Genomic DNA, 26138 nt, shown 5'->3' with positions numbered 1-26138 from the left:
GCACTGACACTCTTGAGCAGCTGTGAGAGATTCTGTAGAGATGAGCTGAGCAACATTTCCCTTTAAACACCAGAGCGTTCAGCAGTGAAACAGGACAGATGTGATATGAACTTCTACACTCAGTGCAAGAAGGGTCAGAGCAGTGTACTTTAAGAATATTATACATTTTCTGAAGTAAGTCTCGGGTGTACTCATTTCTGCAATCCTTCATTGAAGCAATATTGGCTAATTTAATTATCTCACAGGAAATATTGGCATATGTTTTATTGTTTTTATTAAGTACAAGTTTAATCTGTTTCAATTTTGCCATCTTTCCATTAATTATATAAGTAATCATCAAGAAAATACAAATACATCTTTTATATTTATTCAGAGGGGCTGTACTCATTTATGCTGTGCAATGTATATATATATATATATATATATATATATATATATATATATATATACATATGTTTATGTGCACGCGAAAATGCTGTATGAAATTATTTATATGTATCCATATACTAAAATTAAGTGAAATAAAATTTTTATGTATGCATATTATATATATATGTGTGTACTCATAACTGTATGAAATTATTTATAATTAATATTATAAAATAATTAGTATAAACACATAAAATGAATTTCTAAGTTCTTGAATAAGTGACTCGATCCATTTTTTGGTTCATTTGAAGCGAATTTGTTTCTTTAAAACTCAACTGTGAAACACTCTATGAAAGCGTCAATATAAATACTGTAATGCAAATGTATTAGTATTGTATTAGTTTGCTGTAGCTGGGTTTCTCTTATCTGTTCTCACGGCTCTGTGACCTTTCACCCTTGACCTCTGTGACCTCTCACCAGCAGAGTACTGATCGTGGTTGTGTGTGTAAGTAATGCACATCTCCAGCATATCAAAGCATTTGTAAATATAGCCTATGTGTGTGTGTTTGGCAGATGTCTGTAACAGATAAAGGTCATGCATTTATTCCCCGTCAGACCTTCACAGAGGGTCCGAGTGGCTTTAGTCCAGCTCCTATTGATAGCTACTGTACGAACTCACATCTACTGGTCATGCAGTGGACTGCTGTGGTCAGAGATCTGCATTAACTACTCTAGTGTCCTGTAGAAACAGCCTGTGTGTGGTTTTCTTGTTGGTAAGTTGATTGGCTGAGAACTCATTGTGTTGATTGTGTGTCGGAAGCGGGTCGGTCTCGCTCTAGTTCGGACAGGACAGGCCTAATGCTGCACTGATGGAGGCCAGAATCAGGATGACGCTGGCGATGACCGCTACACCGCTGGACCGGTAAACCACACGTCCGTTACGCGGCTGAACGGGTCTGAATGTTTCCACCATTGGCGTCCCATTTTTGAACTTCAGATCAGAAAAACCCCGAAGCTGTTTGAAGACACAATAATCAATAAGGTTCAAAATGATGATAGGAAGTTTTTTTTTTTTTTTTTTTTTTTTGGGTGAGCTGGCCCTTTAAGTGCTTACTTCTGAAGTCGTAATAGAACCAGCCATAAGTGTCAATTTTTCGAACCATCTGAAAGCTGAATAAATGATCTTTTCATTGATAGGGTTTAAATCTGAAATCTGAGGGAGCAAAAAATATAAATATTGAGAAAAATTTTATTTTAAAATTGTCCAAATGAAGTTCTTAGCAATGCATATTACTGATCAAACATGAAGTTTTGATACATTTACGGCATGCAATTTATAAAATATCTTCATGGAACATGATCTTTACTCAATATCCTAATGATTTTTGCCATTTAACAAAAAAAATCTATAATTTTGACCCATTGTAGTCTTTTGCTACAAATATATTTTGTATCGTTAAAATTGTATATAAAAATTAAAACTATTTTATGTCAGCTTGCTGCCAAGGCAACATTTCTCATGTTCATTTACCCAAACTAAAATAACTAAACTAAAACCGAAAGACATAAAAACTATAAAGACATAATTTTATATTTTACAAAAGGACAACACAATAACTAAAACTTTAACCAAAATAAAAATAAAACCTAAAACCAATATATATGAATAAAACTATAATAATATTTCAATGATACTAAAACAACACTATTTCATAAGACAACCAAATAAAAAATGATGGAGAAATATTACATATTACATATTAATAAATGCTGTTTTCCTACATGAAATGTGCATGAAATGGTTATTTATATACGTAAACATACATGACTGGAGACAGCAATGTAGATGTGGGGAAAACCAATAAAACCAACTCTTCTCCATCATGTTAAATGTTATGGCCCGTTCAACTCAGAAGTTTTTAGTGTTTAAGCTTCAGTCGTACCTGTTGTCTGTCGAGGGGAATGGGGTTTTCAAACACCGTCCACACCACAGCCTCCGTGCAGCCCGGTGTGGTCAGCGAGCCGGCATACCGGTAATAGTTCGTCATGTTGGCTTCAGGCAGAATGAGCTGATTCAGAGAGATCTTAGTAAGCGTTGTGTTTCCATCTGTCCAAATGAAAAAGAGTTATGATGTGAGTGCATGCATGTGTTGATGAATGCATCTTATGCTCACCTACGTTGCATTTATTTGATCAAAAATATAGCAAAAAAAAAAGAAAATATTTTTGCTATTTAACAGTATTGTTTTCTATGTGAATATCTGTATAAGTGTAATTTTAATTCTGTGATGCTCCGCTGTATTTTCAGCATCATTCCTCCAGTCTTCAGTGTCACATGATCTTCAGAAATCATGAAAATATGATGATTTACTGCTCAAGAAACATTTCTGATTGTTATCAATGTTGAAATTATTTTTTAATATTTTTGCGCAAACCATGACACATTTTATTTTTCAGGATTGAATAAAAAGTTTTTTAAAACTGTTTATTTGAAATCTTAAAACTATAATTGTCTTTGTTGTTAATTGAATGCATCCTTGCTGAATAAAAGCCTTTGTTTCTTTCTTTCAAAAACAGAAAAATCTTGCTTTTGAACAATAGTGTGTTTTTAAATATTTCTATAAATGCATAAAGTTTTCTTTTATGGTTAGTATTAGTCTGTAATAATTATATCTAGCTTTATTTGAAATCTCTAAAAATATCTATTAAGTTTCCACGTAGATTGTATTTTCTTTTAATTAAAATTTATTTCAGTTAATTTCTTCCTAAATGTTTTGCAATGACAAAGATGTTTTTATAATTCAAATTAATGTGTGCATATTAAAAGTGTGCAATTTCTTTGCTACTAACAGCACCAAGTGGAACAAAATAATGAAAAATAAACCTAACAGTTCCAGAAAGTCGTATTGTCCCTCAAGCTCACGTCATTGATTGAGTAATAATCTGGCATGTCGTGTCGCTCAAACAAACAGATCAATGTCATGAAAGCGTCAGTGTTTCACTCTTCTGCCAAACTGCTGAGACTCTGAACATTAAACTGACATGATGCAAACTAGTTGAACATTAAATACATGACACACTTCACTTTTAAAAGGATATTCCAGGTTATATGACGATGCATTCACAGGGATTTAAATAGAGTAAAAGAATCAGAGCACCATGCATAGATGTATGCACATATTCAAACGCAGTCAAAATGGTTTATTCCAGAGACGTTGCTCAGATTGAGGTTGTTTTCTTACTTGTATTCTGGATGCTGCGCAGGGCTTGTGTGAAGTCATTGTACTTTTTGTTTGTGCTGGTTGACTCCTGAAAGTTAAAACCAATGTTGACTTTTCATTATACAAATTCAAAAATCATTGCTGAGCAAACCGAACAAGCTCATATTTCTTGATTTTAAAGCGCAAGTGTTTCACACCTCGTAGAAGAATCCCAGCACGGCGACTCCAGAAGGATCTCTGAGTGCATCTTCAAGTCTGTTGTATCTTTGTTTCATGTGCACTATATGCAGCTGGAGAGAGAGTAACACACATGATAACACATATTCTTGTACTTTTGTTTATTTGCAAAAAAAATATAATAATTTGGCCTAATAATAATAATAATAAAAGTTAACAAATATATAAATAAAAAAATTTTATTGCATAAAGTTTATTTATTTATTTATTTTTAATCCCCTCCACTAATATTGGCACCCTTCAGTAAATATGAGCATAGGCAGCTGTGAAAATAAATCTGCATTTGTTTATCCTTTTGAACTTTAATTTTAAAAAAGCCTTTCATTGAAGTAAAACTATGGAAAGTGGCGGGAAACTCACATTATGTAATGTGTTTCTCTAATGCATGTTGGCTACAATTATTGGCACCCCTTGAAATACTTCAGAGTAAAGTATATTCCCGTTCATATGAGGAACACAAAGGCCCTTAATTATTTACATTTAGTCATTTTGCAGACACATTTTTTTCAAAACGAATTACAATTGGGGGATGCATATGCGATTCTTCTTCAAGAGGCAAACAGACACAGGAAGTGCTTGTAATACCAAGGTTTAGACATTGTTCCAATAAGTACAAGCTAGAAAGAAAAGAATAAATAAAGAGAAAGCCTGTTTTTTTTTTAAGGATGAAGCCAAGTAGTTTCGAAAGAGATACATTTTCAGCTGTCGCTTGAAAATTGTCAGGGATTCAGAATTCCGGATAAGGGTTGGGAATATCATTCCGATAGCCAGGATCATCCATCACAAAGAGAAACAGACTGTCATCAGAACAAGACTTTTGAGCTTCAGCAAATAGAAGGTGGCTTTAAGATCCCCATTTCCACCGTCAGGGCAATAATTAACCTCTTAAGAACAAAAATGTGATTTTTTTTAAATGTTATGGGGTTTCAAATCAAAACATGACTTTTTGTTATGAAACAGGGAGTAAAAAGCATGTTTATTACGCATTTTGGGAGACATAACAAATGAACAGGGAAAGAAATTATATTTCAGTATTCTATTAAATATTATATATCATTATGAAAAGCTCGTCAGTTATTATTCCCATAATTACACTTCTTTTTTCATGTTGTCCCAAAATCACATTCATATGCAAATTATTTTTTTGTTTATTGATACATTGTATGTAATAAGAAAACCTGTTTACGGTCATTTTACACACATTTTGCAGAAAGAAAAATGGTATATTGAATCTTTCTGTTAGTTGAGAATCATCTTTATACAAAGTCTGGTAAAAAAAACAAAAAAAACAATTTAAACTAAAAATGCATTGGTGATTTAAAAAATAAACTTTTTTTTATTATTTTTTTTTTTTACCTTTTTTATGCTCTGAACAATGTAAAGACATGGAAGAAACGAACTTTTTTCCTAGAACTTTTTTCTCGGGTCTTACGAGGTTAAGAAGTTACAACTAAAGATACGTATTACAAATCTGCTTGGAAGAGGGTGTGTGTCTCTATTGTCCTAATGCACGGCGAGGAGGAGAGTTTTAGGGGCCAAAGAGTCTCCGAGGATCACAGCTGGAGAATCAGATTAGTTGAGTCTCGGGGTCAGAAAGCCTCTACATCAACACATGTTGTTCAGGAGGGTTTCGAGAAAAATCCTTTCTACTCGAACTCCAGCATACTCAGTTGTCAGAGGAGTTTGGTGCAAACAGGGTTTTTATGTCAAATAACTTTACGAAATAAGCTATTTTCTGTCACTGTTTGGATGTAATAAAAGTTATAAAACATGTTCTGTCACAGACCAATAATTCTAACCTTGATATCAGGATTGGGCATAAAATAATGTCATGCATGTGAAAGAGTGCTGTAATGTTGCTCAGATCCAGACAGGAATCGTGTTTGTGTGGTGTTTTTCTGCTGATTGAGGGAGAATACAAGACTTCTTCACCTTACAAACGGTTGTCAAAACAAAAATGCACCAAAATGCATCATGTTTTGTGAGAAAGAGTAACGAAGTCCAGCAAAACAGACACTATTTTTTGAGTCAGCTGCACAAAATTAGTGAGAAACGAGTACATCAGTAATATGTTGTTGTTGGTCTTACCTCCATAGGATACTGCTCTCCATCGACGGTGTGTTCAGATCCAGGACCTCCGTCCGTGCCCCAGTGGAGGTGAAACTGCAAGGCTTTGTATGTTTCTTCCAGATTTCCTCCAGACACTGTGGCTGTGATGGGTATATTGACCTGAACTGAAGTGGAAAACACAACATTACAGTCCAGCATCACACAGAACACTTTGTTTCTTCATCAGATTTGGAGAAATGTAGCATTGCATCAGTGTCTCGCCAATGGATCCTCTGCAGTGAATGGGTGCCGTCAGAATGAGAGTCCAAACAGCTGATAAGTAATCCACACCATCAAAATCCAACCACATATGTTTAAACGCTGCTTGATCTGTGCAGATTTCTCTCCTGATTCAGACCAGAACACTTTTCCACTGGATGAAGTGTTAGTATGGATTATAGACTCTATGTGTTTGAGTTAAAAACATCTTCATGCTGGATTTGTTTTTAGGTTTTGTCTTCTCCAGATGTTAACTGATGGACTGGAGTGCTGTGTATTGTTGTGATGTTTTTATCAGCTGTTTGGACTCTCGCTCTGACGGCACCCATTCGCTTGCTGAGACACTGATGCAATGCTACATTTCTCCAAATCTGATGAAGAAACAAACTATATTAGTTGCTCAGTCAAAAACATTTCATGAGCTCAGCAAAGCGTGACAAAAGAGACATTTCAAGCTCCACGTCAGAGTAGATTAGTTTAGTTTTTGTCTTCAGCTGCTGTTCTTGTCCAGTTTGCAGTTTTACCCGAGTGGCCATTGTTCTTCATGGTGCTGTCGAACACGGTCTGGTAGCCGGTGAATCTGAAAGGCGTCAGTCGTTCATCCAGCTTGGTTTTCTTTGTCACTATGTTGATTGGTGACTGTCTGCTCTTCCCACAGTCTGCATTGACTTCTTTCCATCGGTCTGGTCCTTAGAGCAACATGGAGAAGTTACAGTACGTTAGATTTAGTTTAGATGCTGTAAATGAGTGACGTGTCTAGAATGGCATGTTAAGATGCTCAGCGTACCTTTACAGTCGGATGGACAGCTCACTTGTGTCTGGTAGCACCAGTCTGTATGAATATAAAAGATTAGTTGGGAAACCGAAATGCTTTATGCATTTTTTTTTTTTTTTGCAATTTAATGCATCTTTTGTTAATCAATAATCAATCATACTAGATCTTCTAGACAGACAATACACTAGCAGTCAAATTTTTTAATGTTTTTGCAAGTCATTTTTGATTAAAAATGCAGTAAAACAGTAAAATTGATAAATATTATTCCAATTTAAAAGGACTGTTTTCTATGTGAATATCTGTTAAAGCGTAATTTATTTCTGTGATGTTCCACTGTATTTTCAGCATCATTCCTCCAGTCTTCAGTGTCACATGATCTTCAGAAATCAGAATAATATGCTGATTTGGTGTTTAATTACCATCATTTAATCAGAAATGTTTCTTAAGCAACAATTAGAATGATTTCTGAAGATCATGTGGAGTAATGATGATGAAAATCCAGATTTGATCACAGAAATAAATTACACTTTAACAGACATTAACACAGAAAACATATTTTAAAATTGCAATAATATTTTAAAATTTTACTGCATTTACTGTATTTTTGATCAAATAAATTCACCCTTGGTAAGCAGAAGAGACTTATTTCAAATACATAACAAATTTGAATCATTTCAAACTTTTGACCGATAATGTATTAAACAAGTTATTAATTCTAATGACTTCATTCTATTGACTTGTCCAGCAGGAAAACCCCTCCCTGCTGCTCACAATGAGCACAGACAACATTGAATTGTTCGGAGAATTGTTGATAATGACAAAACTATCTTCAGATTCTTAACAGAAGTAGTAACGGGATGTTTTGAAGTCTCTCAGGCAACTTCTCAAGAAGTTACTCAGTCATGATAGATTTCATGACCCCTGCATCTCCTTTTCCTTCACAACGAGATCCTGTTATTTTAGAAATTAAAGAGACATGTCACTGATGACCCAAATGTTTTAGCTTGGAAGCTGCTCTTGGTTCTTTCTTGTTTTGCATTTGAGTCTTAGATGTTTCTCCTAAAATGACTTTGGAGGATGATAATTGTTACACAGTAAGACTACAGAGCGGTAAAATGAATGTGGAGCACCTATAAGATCAATTCATGAGAAATGTTTGAGTTCAGTTGCACATATTGCTAAAAAAAGAGTTTTAAAATGACTTTGGAAGTTGGCCAAACCTCTTTAGGTTAAAATACACGTCGCACAATTGAGGAAGGTCATTTCTAATGCAAGTGATATTTCTCTTCTGCAAAGACATTATTGATTCATAAATTCATTTGATGACCTTTCTTTGCACTCTTTGTCAGAATGAGCTCATATGATCTTGTATTGACACTGATGACAAACATTTCATTAAAGGAAAGAATGACTTGGTTTCTTTGTGTTAAAACTAACACTTCCTTCTGATTGTGACTCGTGTGTTTCAGTGACTTATTACTGATTTAATGAACTAGATAATGATCATATTTAATAGATTTAACTCTATTAAGTGTGCAATAAAAACATTTTATTTTGAAATATTCAATTTTGAAATATCAGCCCATTTGCATGTTCACATCCATTAAAAACTGTGATGATTTCTATAGAATAAAAACAACAATTCTGCCTAAAACTAAATCATTAAAATGTCTTGTTTTTACCATCTCTTTATACATTTATCTCAGATTTTTATATATATATTATACATTTTTTCTTCTGAGAATTTGTGTCTCAGAAAATTAAATCAAATCAGTAATAATAAAAAAATAAAATAAAAATTAATTAATTAAAATTAAAAATATTACGATTAATGTATTTTGATTGCACATGAAATTTCCATGCATTTGCTTAACATAAACTAATAAATTTAATCTGATGCACATTTGTCAATCATGCATAAATCAAACTAGATTTCAGTAATAATGCTAATAAACTGAATGGGTTTTAAATGAATATCATCAATAAATACAGTTTGTTCCAACCTCATTACTGAATATTGCTTGTGGATATTTGAACAACGCTAATACTTTTTAACCTAATAATATATTTAATTAAGTTTTCACAAAAACAGATTTAAGCTGACAGTTTTTATTTTGCCCAGCTGTATTTACTCAGTGCATCTTATAACATAGACATGAAAGATATAGCACCAACATGTAATAGATAATGATCACCCCCTCCTAAAAATCAGGTGTATCTAATCACCTTCTCAAGGACACACAAAGCCATCTGATTTTGACTGTGATCATCAGTGCTCATTTCAATCAGCTCAGCATTAAACAAGCTTTCCTTGAAGTTTTTCAGTCCTTGGTAGTGCAACTGAAGCAAACAATCAACTATGAGTGACAAGACACTGTCAGAAGATCTCTGGGATAAAGATGGAGACAAAAACATTTCAAAGGCTTTATCAACACCTTGAAGCACAGTGAAGTCTATTATTCAGAAGTGGAAGGTATTTGGTTCAACACAGACCCTCCCTGGATCAGGACGACACTCCAAACTGATGAAAGAGCCGGAGGAAACTGCTCAGAGAGGCAATAGAGAGACCTACATCAACTCTGAAGCAGCCTCAGGAGTTTATGACAAAGAGTGTTCATTGTGTTCATGTAACAACAATATCATAAATCATCCACCAATGTGGCTTGTATGGAAAAAACTCACTCCTTGAGAAAGGCCCCGTGCACTCATAACTGAGCTTTGCCGAAACACACCTTGAAGATTGTGAGGCAGATGAGACTATAATTAAATTATTGGCTTAAACACCAAATGATATATCTGGTGGAACTCCAATCCAGAGCTCAGCATCCAGAGAACAGCGTCCCCACATTAAAGCATGGAGCTGATGATGTCCTGTTCTGGGACTGAAGCACTCGTCATGATAGAAGGAAACATGGACGGACCAGAAAGCTGTCAATGGGAACAAGGTTTACCTTCCAGCATGAAAATGACCCAAAGCACACAGCAGAACTGAGCACACAGTGATTGAAGGAGAAAAAGCTGACTGTTCTTGCATGGCCTCGTCAGGGTCCAGACTTAAACCCCACAAACACTCACCATCAGACTGAATTGAGCTCGAGCAGTTCTGCAAAGAAGAGTGGGAAAATATTGCAAAGTATAGATGTGCAAAGTTAGTAGAAACAAATCCCAACAGACTGAACGCTGTAATTAAAGCAAAAGTTGCTTCAACAAAATGCTGACACAAGGGGGTGATCTTGTGTGTGTGTGTGTGTGTGTTTACCTTTATGAAAAAAAAAAGTTTATGCTATTAAAAAAGTGTGCTATTAGTATACTTCTTTTAAACTAAAAAATACGAAAGTATGATTTTAGTTTACTTTTGATGTACTCCTCAGAAATATACTTAAAATGACATTTAAGTATATACTTAAATTTACTTAAAATGACATTTAAGTATACTTAACTTATACTTATCTCTCTATCTCTCTATCTCTCTATTAGTTGTATTGGATCTTAGTGCTGCGTTTGACACAATTGACCACAACATTCTTTTGCATAGACTTGAACACTTTATTGGCATTAGTGGAAGTGCATTAGCATGGTTTAAATCGTACTTATATGACCGCCATCAGTTCGTTTCGGTTCCTTGCCGCTGTCGCCTCTGGCTTCCTTAGTTGGGGACACTTCATCTACAGCGATATCGTTGACTTGATTGCAAATAAATGCACAGACACTATTTAATTGAACAGAGATGACATAACTGAATTCAATGATGAACTGCCTTTAACTATCATTTTTGCATTATTGACACACTGTTTTCCTAATGAATGTTGTTCAGTTGCTTTGACGCAATGTATTTTGTTTAAAGCGCTATATAAATAAAGGTGACTTTGACTTTGACTTACAAAAAGTCTAAATATATTTGAGCTATACTTGTGCTCCTAGAATCCGTGTTTTCATTGTTATACAGTAGAGGGCGCTAGTACACATCTTCTCTACAGAATTTCTCAAAAAAAACAAGTGAAGAAAAAGAAACACTAGACACTAACACATGTAATCTAACATTATCCCCTGACATAAAACAGCATCAAAACTGTAACGTTATGGAATAAAATGTTGAGCGATGAAGAGGTGATAATTACAGTCAAATTCTGGAGTGCTGAATGACTCCATCTACATTTTGATTATCATTCTGAATCCAATTCATAGTGTTTTTTTTTTCAACTTTTTGTTCAAAATGTTATTTCTTTCTCTTTTTTTTAATGAAATTTATCCACATTAAAGTGTAAATTAATATGTTACAAAAAAGTGTTGTTTACAAGCAGATGTCCTGTTCTTTTTTTGGATGTTTTGTATGATCATATATTCATAAAACAAACTATATACAAATTAAAACCTAAACAGGGGACATAATAGTATACTTAAAGTATAATGTAAAGTTCACTTAAAGAAAACTTATGAGTATACTTGCAGTATAAAACAACGAAACTAGTAGTTTACTGAGACTATACTTCAAAGTGTACAAAGTATTTCATTAGTAAACTATCAGTGTACCTATAAGTTAACTTTTATTATAATTACAGTACAAACTACAAACATAGAGGTAAACGAGTTGTGTACTCAAAGTCTGCTACTGTCATAATTAAACTATACCTAAAAGTATACTTTTATATACTAGAAAGTGGGACAATTTAGTCCCAAGGAGTATTGAAACAGTACACTTAAAAGTATACTACTAGAACACTGATATTTGTATACTTGCTACATACACTATACTTAAAAATATACTTAAGGTTACTTAAGTATAATTTATAAATTAAACTGGAAATACTATTACTTTTTGTTAAGGGTATATATATGTATGTATGTATAAATAACATTTTTCTGTGTACATCCAAATACCTCCCTTTAAATGATCAGTTTGATCATATTTCTTCACTGAATTGTATTATTTTTTCATTGTTTACACTTAGATTGACCTCATCAAGCTTAATAGTTCACGGCTTTGGCACAAAACTTGTTTTTAGTGATTTCAACGTCATTCAGATTTATCATTTGCTGTTTATTAAACTCTTCCCCGACTGTTCACTTGTTTTGTTTTGCTCTCTCGCAAACAAAGTATTGTTCCCACGTCTCCATCATAAGCTGTTATTCCCTGCCATTCAAATACCTCTAATACACAGGAATTGCGTTTCTATTGTTTGTTAGCTGGACAGACACGAGGCGAGGGTCCGGCGCTCTATCTGTCTCCCCTATCTCACACAGACGACTCTTATTTTATTAATACTTCACAATGGAGACGCATGTCTCCACCTCACAAAATATTTCGACCCAATCTCTGAAAGCCAATATTTATGAAAAACATGCACGCCATTGAAGCGAATGGGTCAGGTTGCCTGGTTTTGTTATTTTTAAGCTCAGTCCCACACATGCAAGGCCAGCCGGTGGAAGTGAACGTTTTGCAGAGGAAGTGCCACCGTGGGCAGGTCTTCTGTGGGCACATGATAATCACCCTTACAAAGAATGGCACGAAAGCCAAAGCATCCTCGCTCCACCTGATGCAGACCTGCTGTCTCCAGAGCCAGAAGAAAGCCCCAGTTTCTCCCCATGAGTCGTGTGGAGCACAAAGCCAGGAACGCGAGGTGGTCAGCGGGCCAGAACCTGTTTATCATCTCCCACTGTGTGCTGCCTTTACCCAGAATCCACATGATGTCATTTCCCTCACAGAAGCATCATAAGTGCAACACATGATTCCAGATATAAAACTCCATTCATTTTCTCCACAATTATTTGTACAGAGACATTTTCAATCCCTGCCAACACAATGTGAACTAAGAAGATACTAAATAAAAGATACAATCAGAAAAATTATGAATGTTATATTATTTTAAATTTTATTCCTTTTATCTTTAGAACAAATGTTTTCTGCCAAGCTGAAACCGAGTGCCTTAGAAGATATGAAATAAAAGCTTAAATCTAAATAAATATTTTGTAATTTTTTATTATCCTTTTTTATTATTATTTGCTTATTAATTTATTCTAAACAACCAACCAGAAACAGACTGCCTTAGAAGATATAAAATTAAGGTTATGTTAAATAAATAAATGATTTTTTTCCAATAACAAATATTGTTTGTAAAGAGACAACCCGAAAAAGACGGTCTTAAAAGATATTACATAAATGAAATGTTACAACAAAAATAAAAAGCAAGTAAAAAAGGGAGATAGATTTTTAACGTTAACTTATAAACTTATTTTAGATCTTAGGTTGTTAATCTATGGTTTCTGCTTTTGTTGAAGCTGTCATCTTACATTATTTCAACTCATCTTTTAAAAATAATAATAATTTAAAAAAAAATTACGGCTGAATTTTGGATGAGAAACTACATTACCCATGAATCTGTACAAAAGATTCCACCAATCAGGAAAGACACTGTGAGGAAATTGTCAAAAGGTCACTTTGAGAACACCACAAATGACATAATCGAGAAATAAAAATACTTCCAGAACTAACGCTGCTAAAAAAAAATGGTTAGCAATTGATTAGTTAGCCTACTTGTGAACATATTAAACACATTCCTCAATGCACACTGTAAATGTGCATCAGAGATTGTGTCTGTTGATCAATATGAAGTCATTTGGCTTTAAATTAGCAGGTTTTATGAATGTATTTACTGGTGTCTGCTATCATCAACCACTTCGAGTCCGGAGCGTACGTCAGCGGAGAACAATACCTGCCTGTTCACTGATATGAGTTAACAAACCGCCTTTGATCTTAAGAGCGGTGTGAGAAACAAAGTGAGTGTCACCATAGGTCACAGAAATATCTCAAAGACCCAAAGACTCAACACTAAACGAAAAAATAACACAAAAGACGAAGCAAAGAAAATACAGTTTCATGCACGTAAACCTGAACACAAATCCTGGTGTGAAACGTAATCTGCTGCGAGTCGCTCGATCAGTTTGCGTAATATATATATATATATATATATATATATATATATATATATATATATATATATATATATATATATATATATATAGAGTTTCCTCATTGAGACGCTAAGACTGAATTTACCTTCTGGCATTTTGGTACTTACTGCACAAGCAATAATCATTTATATTTATATTTTTGTGAATGTATGGTGTTTGTGAATGTATCTTCTATACAACATGACTGCATTTGGGCTGCTGGTTTTGTTCATATTTATTGCTTTTCACGCAATCTCTTCCAAACCTCAGTGAGCTGAATACTGTAAAACAGAAATAACTTAGTCAGTTTGAATTTGTTTGTAATGCTAAATGCCTTATTCAGGCATTAAATTCCTTAAGGCAAGGCAAATTTACAATTAATAACAATAGCTGCCTGCAATTCATGCTGCAATGCATGCTGGGAACTCACAAACCCTTAACATTTCAGGAATATTGTTACATTTCAATTCTCTCTTCAAATAACTGTGTTTGACTAGTTGGGACAACATTTGGAGGAAATTATATTGGTCTAATAACATGGGTTTTTCAGTAGTGTTTTTTAGTATTTATGAACTGTAATCTTGAAAATATGTTGTTTATTTGCAGTGCACCTAGGCAACATTTTCAGCATCTTAAGCTCACTTATGTCGCCTCATAAGACAACTCATTACATAAGGTAGGTAGCATGGTATCCCTTGTGGTTAAAACAATCCTAAAATGCATTGAGAGAGTAAACATTTCCGTTCAAGATCACAGATGCATTTGAGAGAACTTAGAAATGCATTGTGCATTTTGTTTATTTTATATTGCACTGAAAACCTCAATATTGCGAAAAGCATATATTGTGTCAATCATGCATTTCACATGAGATAACATTTCTTGAAGACAGTTTGAAATCAGTCATTTGGGTAAAGAAGCTGCACTACGAAGGAGCTGTCTATGTAGGTGGCAAGGTTTGCAGCGTTGCATTCTGTACAGTTTCTTTCTTTCTTTATTAGATTGCACCAGTATTTCAGCAAGACACTATGCAGTTCTTCAGCATGTAAATATTCCCACTGGCTTCATTTGTACCACTTAAGGTGCCATCTATAAACCACATTCATTGACCTTTAATTTAGTGCTTTAATTAAAAGTCATTTCCAGTTCGCTCCACCTCAGGTTAGTCCAGAGAGACTGAAGTTGTGATACAGTAAGTGTGTTGATCAAGAGCACAATGAATCCACAATGAAGCTACAGAGCTTTCTTTAACTTCTTAACTGCGTTACAAACAGCTGACGGATAATAATGAAGATTAAAGTGATTGTTTAGCTCTATACAGAACCAAACACCTGTTCGTGTGTCTAAACTGGCTCTTGTCTTTTATTGACATACAGCTGTCCTAGGAAGTACAATGACAGAATGTCATTGCATTACCTTAAAATGATATCAATCAAATGCAACACTATCTTTTGACTAGTCGTTATCATCAAACACAGTCACTGAGCACCGACTATCCTCATTTTCAACACTCCAGCTATTGTTTTAGCATTTCAAAGCCGACAAACTTCCTTTTGTCGAGTTATTTTCTTTTGTATAGCACTTTTCAACAAAACACGTCATTTCAAAGCAGATTTACAAAAGAAATGTGTAAGATCCAACATCAAAGCAGGAGATTGTGTTGTAATGTATTTAAGCTATCATTAATGTCGATTGTTTACAATAACTGACACTTGCTTTGATATTTCGTAACGTTTTTTAGTGTGACTTCGCTGTGTAAATAAGTTTTGGCACCACTGGAATTAATCTGTCAATCTTCAAAATTAATCTGTCAATCTTGATTATTTTTGTACACTTTTCAAATGCGCTACTCGGCCAATTAGCGTCTAAAAAAACAAGCATAAATATTGTAATTATTTATCATTTTATTTCTTCGTTCCCAAAAATGTACTATTTTTGTAACTTTGAACTAGGTTTTCAAATGTTTCAATAGCCACAAATAGAAATCACGTGCATCTTTTTTGGAGGTAACAGATTGCTCTTCTCGAGAACTTTGCTTCTCAAAACCAAATACTGTAATTATTTTCCCCTTTAGTGTTAATTTGCATGCTATATCACAAAAACATAGCGTTCTTAAAGATCTTTGACGTCTGGTTTAGCGTCCAAAGGGCGCCAGAGGACAAACTCGGTTGCACGTGACGAACTTGAACAGCTCGCGCACAGAACATTTCTATAAAGTCCTCGTGCAAGCAGGTGCAGCTCCAGAGCATCATCGACCGCTGGATTTTGGAGCTCGTCCTACATAAGAACAGGAACGGAACCTTGAGCAGAAAGAAAGATGCTCCTTCCTTCAGAAAACAAGTCTCTCTCTCTCTGTCTCCCTCTCTCGCGGACTTTTTTTTTAGTTGGTTCGAGTTTCGTGCGTCAGATGACACTGAAGGAATTTCTAAATGCATATAGATTATTAACTCTGACAGTCTGCCTAGGTAAGACAAGATACATAATATTCATAAAAACAAAAACGTGCCTTGAGTTTTAATGAATGGATCGGTTTTATTCAGTGTTCTGAATACAATTGTCTGTGAGCTGTGAATATAGTAAAAGCTGTAAAAAAATAAACGCAGACGAAAAAAACTTTTAAAAAAGCATCATGCACTTTTCCATTGTATAGCTTTTGAAAAGCTTGAGACTTACTGAATTTTATAGAAATTACCTGTCACTATATAAGAGTGTTTTACGCATTAATAAGACTCGGCAGCTTTTTGCAACTATATATGCAAAGTTTTACACAAGAGTCAATCTGTTCAGATCTGAGGTCATTCTTTAAGTTTAATCTGACCAGTGCGACACTGATCGATTCAAATCAATTGATGTTACCTGCAAATCACTGAAAACCCTGTAGATTTGCATAGACGTAAATGAAATTGAATCTGAACGCATATATGATGCATTAAGCACCGTTGCATCAGCATCCCGAATGTGCTGGACTCACCTGCACCGGTGCACGGACGCAGAATTAGAGGCAGAAGAACAGCTGAAAGCAGACACCGCATCGTGAAGGTCCTGTGACTCCAGCAATGACACCCGACCAAATCTGACCCTCTGAGAGGGTGCTCGTCTCTTATATAGTGATACATCTATCAATGGACATGATGGAGTCTGCTGGCCCCTCCCATCACATTCCTCAATAACGAGAGCATCCCATCACACACGTGCTATTATGCTCATTATTCCTAAATACTAATACTATCTAAAGTCATTTTAATGGTCAGATCTGATCAATGCCACCACAATGACAAAACCTCCTCACCTATATGTGTATGATATTGAGTATACTGTGAGTTAAATTAACGATAATGCATACTATAAGTAGGAAGGTTTTTAATTTTTTATCCAAATCAACTTATAGTTTACATAAACTTACATTTATTGCAAAAATGTAAGTGCTTATCAAACTCATCATATTCAAACTTTATTCCTGGTGAAATCCTGAATAATAATTCCTACAGTAGGCCTGTTTTTGTTCTGGCGTGTCAGGGAAATTATCGTTATAAAATGAGGACATTTCTGTCAGGAAGTATAGGAAGTGTTGAATTATTGTTATTGTTTTACTTTCACTGCCTCCCAATTTATCACACAATTAATGAGCCGTAATCTTGCTTGTGCTGTATGTTGTAAACTTCAGATTTTCCGATGAAAAGCACTTCCCATCCTTTTATATTTTCCCGAATTAGCCTACTCACATGCATAGTGATTCTATAATGGAGATACGTTAGGCACTGCAAAAAGTTAAGGAAAAGTAAATAAAAAAGATTTATTGAAAAAGTATTTAATTTGCCAAACACAAGTTACGTCCTTTTTTTAATTGTAATAATAATAATAATTTAAAAAAATATGTCTATTTGGTATTGTTTGTCAACTCTGTTACCGACAAATTAGGCAATGTATAGAAATAACAATAAGTCATAACAGGAAAAATTATTCTTGTTTTATTAAATAAAATACATACAGTATGTCTTTACAGAACCGTCCACTTGGAGCAAATATTTTTCATCTTAAAATGTATTGTATACAATCTCCAATTTAAAAAAAAAAGAAATGTTGTTGAAATATTACAAGGGTGCAAAAATAAATCAGTAATGTTGAGTTGACCCTTTTAGTAACAGAATTGTAAAGTAACAGAATTGTCCATTTTATAAATTTTTTGCCAAAAACTCCACTTGCTAGCATAAATGCAAAATGAAATCATAATTAAAAAGACTTTTAAATAACACAAAGTTTGATGAATGAAAAAACCTTTTCTCCTTTTGATATTGTGATAACAGATTTGACACTTCTTAAAATAACTCTTGGTGTAAGAACTTCTTAGTTTAAAATATTTTCTTAGAAAGAGCACATAGACTTTTCAGTGCTTCACATCTTAACAGTGAGGGGAAGTGACATCATTTCCTGCATCTTACATAGATGTGACGCAAAGTATGGTACGGAGTTGATGCAAGATTTACGGACACATTTTTAAAATTTAAAATTGTTATTTTATTATTTACTTTTATAATTTTGTAAAATTGGGTAAATGACTCGTTAGGGCTAAAATATTACCAAAAGACAAGCATAATAAAATCTTTTGATTACTCCTTGATACATGTTGGACAAAATGCATTGGCTAATTTGGACAACAAGAAATCATGATTTTCAGCTATTTAAGACTTTTTTTGTACAAATTACATAGTTTATTATTACTTATACTGTGGGGGCCATTGAATGCTTGAATCTGATTGGCTGACCAAGGTTCTAAGTTGCGCAATAGAGTGGTGGAACTATGATGTCACTTTGTAGGCAAAAACCCAGTAGCGAGTTAGCATTTTTAGCACTTCTGATTCCATCGTCCCAGAGTCGATGGGTTTATTGAATGAGATTTTAGTTAAATCCCTAAAATAAAGTCTGTGGTTTACACAGGACCCACTCTCACTAATGACTTTCTTTAGAGTGTTACGTTTCTTAAAAAGACGGTTGCTAACAAGTTTCTAAATGGGACTACAGACGCTGGCGGAGACATTAAACGTCATCACGCCGAACATTTTATCAATTTACAGTATTTTAATAATTTATTCAATATACTATGCATTATTAAAGGGATACTCCACCACAAAATGAAATTTTTGTTATTAATCACTTTTCCCCATGTCGTTCTAAACCCGTAAAAAAGCCTAAATTTAAAATATTTTGGATAATAACAGGGAGCCTTCAGACTGTCCCATAGACTGCCAAATAAATAACAGTGTCAAGGTCCAGAATAGTATGAAAGACGTCATCAGACTAGTCCGTCTGCAATCAGTTGATCAACCGTAACGTTATGAAGCGAAGAGAATACTTTTTGTAAGCGAAGAAAACAAAATAATGACTTTATTCAACTATTCTTTTGTCAACAGTCTCCTCTGTGTCTCTCCATATCACTGTATGCTCTTCTGTGTCCTCCGCGCCACAAGGATAAACTGTTTTCTTTTAAATCAAAGCTAAATACCTGTAGAAACAGCGCACCCTTGTGGCGCGGAGGACACAGAAGAGCAGTATATATTTAACCCGTTTAATTCTTGTGACTGTAAAAAAAAGTTTTCATTTATAAAGCTCTAAAAACCTTACTGACTGATGTTTTAGTGCATTTGCTGCAAATATGAAAATAAATAAATAAAGCTTCTCAATTAAATATGTGCAGTTTCACATGATAAGTGCAAATTATCACATGACCAGAGCAGCTTATTTCCAAGATGATGGCTGCATCAAAGCTCCGAAACTAAAGGCTAGTAAAGTGTCTTAACATAAATATATAACAAAGATTTTTGGTACACATGATCTTTAGGGTGTCTAGTCTTAATATATGCATTCACACATATTACGTTTTGTTGAGTGTGGTCACAGAATGAGTAAACATGATGATGATCAAAATAGTGGGATAACAGTGAACTCAGGTATATAGCTACAATATAAATCCAATTGCATGCAGTTGCTAGTGAAAATGACAATAACATGTTGCAATGACAAAATATTGCACTAAATGTTACAATAAATTTACAATAGTGATGTTGTAATACTCTAAGCATTAATGTAAAAATTAGTTTGAGAATAATTTGGGATATAACGGGTTAATAGTATGTTTTCTGCATTCAAGATCATATATCAATGCTTGTTGAGTGCATTTATATGTGACAAAAAATGCATTATTAAATTTGGTGCATTTGCAGTGAATTCAGTAATATCTATCATGATTTGGTTATGTAATGCTTGTTTTATTAATTTATTATCTCCAATTTAAAGCTCTATAACCCACCAAAACATTGTCAGGGTAACTCGTGGGCCGAATTACTGTATATGGGAAATAAAGTTGCTTGAGTAAACACCTGCTTTATTCAAAACAGATATATGCAGTTATGAATATTGACTACAGCTGAGCAGTCATTAATGTGGGTTTGGTGACATCTACTGTTCAATAGCATATTATCATCAAAGCCTTCTATATAATAACACTAATACAGCAGTACTAATAATAGTATGATTAACTAGTAGGCTAATGCATTTAAAAAAAATAGTGTGTATATTTGTTTATTACATTTTGTGAGTGTTCAAGAAGAAAAAATAGTATCACTAGGGCTTGATGCTTAACAGATCAGATTTAATATGAATATGAAAAATATTTTGGACTGTTTTAACATTAATGCTTTTTTATCTTTAATGCATTAATAGAGTAATGTTTTACTTAAAGATGCACGTTGAAGGATTAGCGCATTATTCATATAATTAATGAGAAGATCTTGTTTTGAAGTCTGGCTTTATTTTATAGTCGGTTTGTTCTTTAGTTGGATGAATGTATAATGAAATTCACATCTTGTAATCCGTACTATTGTATGTAGCATTCCACTCATAAAAAAAACATAAAAGCATTAATATTCTGAATTCGTTAACTGCATTTGAGTCATTATTAGTTATTAGTGATTTTTTATTGTTGTTTTTAAGTAGTTTATAGGTTTTTTATTTTAGTACAATGTTAACAAACAGTATTTTTAATTAGTTTTTATTTAAAAAAATTTTTTATTCTTTTTTAAATAAATGTCTATAAGATTTTATTTTATATTATTTTAGTACATCAAGTTAAATTAAATAAAACGTTTTTATTAATATTTTGAATGAATTAATTTTTTTAATTTAAAAAATTTAAGTCAAATTTTTATTTTTATTTCAGTTGTGGGTAGTTTAGTACATACAGTTTAAAATGTTTTTATTCATATTTTGAATTCGTTTTTATTTTTAAATTGTGCTTTTTCACTTTAAGATTTTTCTATTTTTTATTTTTTAAATAAATGTTTATAAGATTTTATCTCAATTTTAGTTTTAGTTATTTTAGTACATCAAGTTAAACTATATAAAACATTTTTATTTATATTTTGAATGAGTCTATTTTTTAATTGTGCCTTCCACTTACATTTTTTATTTTCATTTCTTTTTAAGTCAAATTTTTATTTTTATTTCAGTTGTAGGTAGTTTAGTACATACAATTTAAAATGTTTTAATATTTTGAATTCTTTTTTATTTTTAAATTGTGCCTTTTCACTTTTTTTTTTTAAATTCTTTTAAAAAAAGGTTTATAAGATTTTATCTCAATTTTAGTTTTAGTTATTTTAGTACATCAAGTTAAACTATATAAAACGTTTGTATTAATATTTTGAATGAATTTTTGTTTATAGAATTTTTAAAATCAATTTTTTTATTTATTTCAGTTGTAAGTACATCCATTTTAAAATGTTTTTATTAATATTTTGAATTATGTTTTTACAGTTTATAGTTTTAATTTGACTTAATTTTTCTTTTTATGGCTATACATTTTTTTGTTTTAGTACATTAAGCTAAATATAAATTAACTAGTTTCTGTGCCAACTAGCTGGAAAATACAGTGGGGATCGAAAGTTTGGGCACCCCAGGTAAAAATGTTTATTAATGTGCATAAAGACACCAAGAAAAGATGGAAAAAATCTCCAAAAGGCTTCAAATGACAGATTAGACATCCTTATAATAAGTCAAAAAAAGTTAGATTTTATTTCCATCATTTACACTTTCAAAATAACAGAAAACAAAAAAATGGTGTCTGCAAAAGTTTGGGCACCCTGCAGAGTTAATACCTTGTACTGCCCCCTTTGGCAAGTATCACAGCTTGTAAATGCTTTTTGTAACCAGCCAAGAGTCTTTCAGTTCTTGTTTGAGGTATCTTTGCCCATTCTTCCTTACAAAAGTCTTCCAGTTCTTTGAGATTTCTGGGCTGTCTGTCACGCACTGCTCTTTTAAGGTCTATCCATAGATTTTCAATTATGTTGAGGTCAGGAGATTGTGAAGGCCGTGGCAAAACCTTTAGTTTATGCCTCTTGATGTAATCCACCGTGGATTTTGAGGTGTGTTTAGGATCATTATCCAATTGTAGAAGCCATCCTCTCTTTAACTTCAGCTCTTTTTTACAGATGGCATCAATTTAGCATCCAAAATTTGCCAATTACACCAAGAAAACACCTTAAAGCACGATTTTGAACAGAGTTATAATCAAAAACCTCAAACTCCTGCAGCATAAAACAAAACTGCGTCAACCAAAGATTTATACAATTGTGTAAATGTAGAAAAACCAAGATCTGTATGTAGTTTCATTTTGCTCAACACGGAACCTATGCTCTTCCCGCAGACTCTGCTAGTATTTTCCTTCCCTCTATAAACTTAAACTCTATAAACCAAGATATTTATAATGACGAGTATACTTTAAGGGCACAGGGGCAAACTGAAATGTATGAATACTCTGTAATTCACTTTTTCCCCGAAAATGAACAACTTGTGTTTTTTCGCTATTAATATTAAGACGCCATTTATTACACCGTAAACTCATTATATTCAGCATATTTTGTAAATTCACTTCATTTTCTGCTATCAAAACAATGTCATCTGCATAAAGCAGAATACTTAGATTCACCAAAATTACCCTGCTTCATTTCTTGAGCTAAATCATTTATATAAGAAGCAAAAAAAAGGAAGGGGAGAGTAAGTCTCCCTGCTTCACCCCAAAAGGCGTTGGGAACCAATCCGTTCTTAAATTATTTATTTGTACACAAGCAATGGGTCTTTGCAAAGGGCTTTTATAGCATTATAAAATTGTCCATTGATACCCGATGAAAGTAATTTAAAGATCTCGGTTAACACAATCAAACGCCTTTTTGAAGTCAACAAAGCAGCAAAAGTACTTTTACCCTCCAAACAAGCTCTCACCACAGAGGACAACACACAAATATGATCAATACAGGCCCTGTTCATCTACCAACCCTCCATAAACCTCCAAACATTAAAACATTCATTTAAATTGTTTTACATATTATACGAAAAAAAAGCAAAATAAAAATGCTGATGTTGAGTATTCGAGCTCCATGCATGATATGATTTTGAACAAATTCATAACGTAAAGAGCAAAGATGAGTAATCTCAACACAGATAGCTGATAAAGATGAATATTTTTATTTAACCCATGGGATTGAACTCATACAGTGCATTTCTTTACAACAATTGTTCACTAAGTGACACATTTGAGCCACTATTACAGACCAAATAATTATACATCACATTTCTGGGTTCCTTTTTAATGCATCTAACTCAAAAAACAAAAAAAGAAAGTGTCCTTCGTCAGCACCACGGAGAAGAAAAATCAAACGGTTCTCAGTTTCGATTCTCCACTAATCATCTTCTCGTCGTTAAGCCTCTAGCTATTGTACAATTAAACATGTTAAAGTTACAAATCAGTGAATCCATAAGAAAATAAAACACATGGCACTGTTGAGAGGTTCACCATTAACAAAACACAATCGGTGTAGGGCCGTGAAAAACAGAAATCCTAGCACTTGTTTCTGAACATGTAATGCTGTTTAGAGTCATTTCAATCGCCACCAGTTTCCAATGATTCACGGGTTTCAGTCTGAAATATTAATTATCATAACTTGTTTATTGCACTAAAATAGACGGAGCAATGCAACATGGCTAGTTTGACCAGAACTTACACAACAACAGAGCAGAAATGGGTTTTTCTCTTGCGACTAACACACAACCAGCCAGATGAAACATGAATTTAGGAGTGATTTTGTTTATATGTTACTGATATGTTGGAATTCGAGTTTGATTTTGGCATTTAAAGTTGTGTGTTTCACATCAAACGAGAGCGGAAACCAAAACCAAAAAAGCGGAGGAAACACAAAACCGCTGTTATCAAATCAATGCAAACCGGCCGCTTTAATTCAGCAACCGCACGCGCCAATCCCCCAAAAACAAGAATAAACCAAACAAATGTACATTCAAGCTTCATATCAGCAGACGAACGGCGAGAAAACAGCTCCGTTTTGGTCTCGAACCCCCTCCGTAGTGCACCAAATAATAAAGATAGAAAATAGAGTTTGTTTTTAAATACTGTAGCAGCGTGGTTTTAAATAGTGAGCCTCTCGATAGACATCTGAGATGAAGAAACGCCTCTCTGTGGGCCTTTTGAACCTAAGGATTCAGTCCTGGCCTCAAGTAGAGAAGCATCTGAAGAGATAAAAACACCCTTTCATCGCAAACTGCTCGTTTGTTGGACTGCATCGACCCCGTCGTTTCTCGAGTGGATCAGTGTCAGAGCCAGTCCGGACTCCAGAGGAGAGAGCGGCTCTGATTGGACGCCGGCGTGTGTGGCGCGCTGTGATTGGCCGTCTCAGCTGGAGGCGGTGGCGATGGGTTTCTCCAGCTGTTGCGAGCGCAGCTCTCGTGTGCGGGACTCCAGAAGCAGATCGTGGCAGGAGTTACACACCAGAACAGGATCGTACAGCTGCTGGTCTGGGATCGGCAGCTTCAGGTGACAGCAGTCCTTACAGAACACGTTCCCACAGTTCCTACGAGAAATCAACATCACATCTTCAGTCAGTGATGACAAATAAACTGAACCATCACTTGCACTATAAAGAGTGTTAACTAAAACTATACGACTAATCGTTTTCCATAATTGAAATAAAGCTGAAAAAAAAAACATTAATAAAAAAGGAAAAAGTTACAAAATTACAAATGTTTCCTTTTCTGAAATAAAAATTTAAATATTTAAAAAAAATAGGTTTTAAAATTTTAAAACCTAAATAAAAAGTTATTAAATTAAATTAACGATAATTTGTAGTATTAATAATTCTAGATTAGAAAAAAAAGGAAAAACGCAAAAGTTACAAAATTAGAAATGTTTCCTTTCCTGCAATAAAAATGTAAATATTTTTTTAAAATAGGTTTTAAAAATTTAAAACCTAAATAAAAATGTAATAAAATTAAAAGATAATTTATAGCATCAATAATTCTAAAATAGTAAAATAAAAAAGGAAAAACGTAAAAGTTTTCCTGAAATAAAAATGTAAATGGTTTTAAAATTTTAAAACGTAAATAAAAAAAAGCTAATTTTTAGTATTAATAACTCTAAAATAGTAAAAAATTTAAAAACAGGAAAAACGTAAAAGTTACCAAATTAGATACGTTTTCTTTCCTGAAATATACATTTCAATATTTTTTAATTAGGTTTTAAAATTGTAAAGCCAAATTAAATTATAATAAAAGCTAATTTGTAGCATTAATAATTAAAAAAATAGTAAAAAATAAAAAAGCAAAACTGCAATAGTTACAAAATTAGAAATGTTTCCTTTCCTGAAATAAAAATGTAAATATTTTTTAAATCATGTTTTAAAAATTTAAAAACCTAAATAAAAATTAAAGCTAATTTTATTATAATTCTAAAATAGAAAAAAAGAACGTAAAAGTTCAAAAATTTGAAATGTTTCCTTTCTTGAAATACAAATAAAGCCAAATATAAACATTTTTTAAAAGTAGTCACAAAAGCAAAACAATTATTAAAACCTAAACTAAAATGCAAGCTGAAATTGTAAAAATAAAAGCCAATTGAAAATATTAATAATGCTTTAGAAGTACAAGTAAAAGCTCCAATCAATCAATCAATCGCATATAAATCTATAAATACAATATTAATAAAATAATATAAAATAATCCATCACATCCAGTAACTAAAACAATATTGGTACTTGTTTTCAATAACTGAATAAATCTACTGAAAAACTAAATACATCTTACAATATAAGAAAAATACAAATGTTGCATTGATTTAAGATCAAACTAAAACCAAAATAAAAATAAATTAAAATTAAATAGATATTAATCATGAATAAAAATCAATGATAAATTAAATATTTAAATAC

General features: G+C 33.1%; 2 protein-coding genes across 6 annotated transcripts in view; both read right to left on the bottom strand.

Moving 5' to 3' along the window:
• Positions 1-775: 775 nt before the first annotated feature.
• LOC132140087 (carbonic anhydrase 4-like) lies at positions 776-16988 on the bottom strand. Its single transcript, XM_059548901.1, has 8 exons — positions 16847-16988; positions 6943-6987; positions 6680-6844; positions 5916-6061; positions 3788-3880; positions 3612-3678; positions 2313-2476; positions 776-1384 (listed from the first exon to the last, which is right to left on the bottom strand). The coding sequence occupies exons 1-8, from the start codon at positions 16905-16907 to the stop codon at positions 1205-1207; spliced, it is 921 nt and encodes a 306-aa protein (XP_059404884.1). The 5' UTR covers positions 16908-16988; the 3' UTR covers positions 776-1204.
• Positions 16989-23367: 6379 nt separating this feature from the next.
• LOC132140085 (myotubularin-related protein 4-like) overlaps positions 23368-26138 on the bottom strand; it is a 58556-nt gene continuing 55785 nt past the window's right edge. For all 5 annotated transcript variants that reach the window (XM_059548898.1, XM_059548899.1, XM_059548900.1 and 2 more), the window contains one exon: positions 23368-24785. In XM_059548898.1, the coding sequence (XP_059404881.1) occupies positions 24608-24785 (178 nt within the window). In that variant the 3' untranslated portion in view covers positions 23368-24607. The remainder of the gene's footprint in view (positions 24786-26138) is intronic.

Source organism: Carassius carassius, chromosome 4 (assembly GCF_963082965.1).
Source record: "Carassius carassius chromosome 4, fCarCar2.1, whole genome shotgun sequence".
NCBI lineage: Eukaryota > Metazoa > Chordata > Actinopteri > Cypriniformes > Cyprinidae > Carassius > Carassius carassius.
Note: the sequence above shows the minus strand (reverse complement) of the source record. Positions and strands in the feature narration are given on the sequence as shown.

Bases quoted from the DNA above. Each gene is read 5' to 3' on its own strand.
- LOC132140087 (XM_059548901.1), bottom strand. From the start codon at position 16,907: ATGCGGTGTCTGCTTTCAGCTGTTCTTCTGCCTCTAATTCTGCGTCCG. The intron at 3,881-5,915 runs GTAAGACCAACA...CTCTCTCTCCAG, and splicing joins GAGAGCAGTATCCTATGGAG to CTGCATATAGTGCACATGAA. The intron at 2,477-3,611 runs GTAAGAAAACAA...TCATTTGGACAG, and splicing joins GCGCAGCATCCAGAATACAA to ATGGAAACACAACGCTTACT.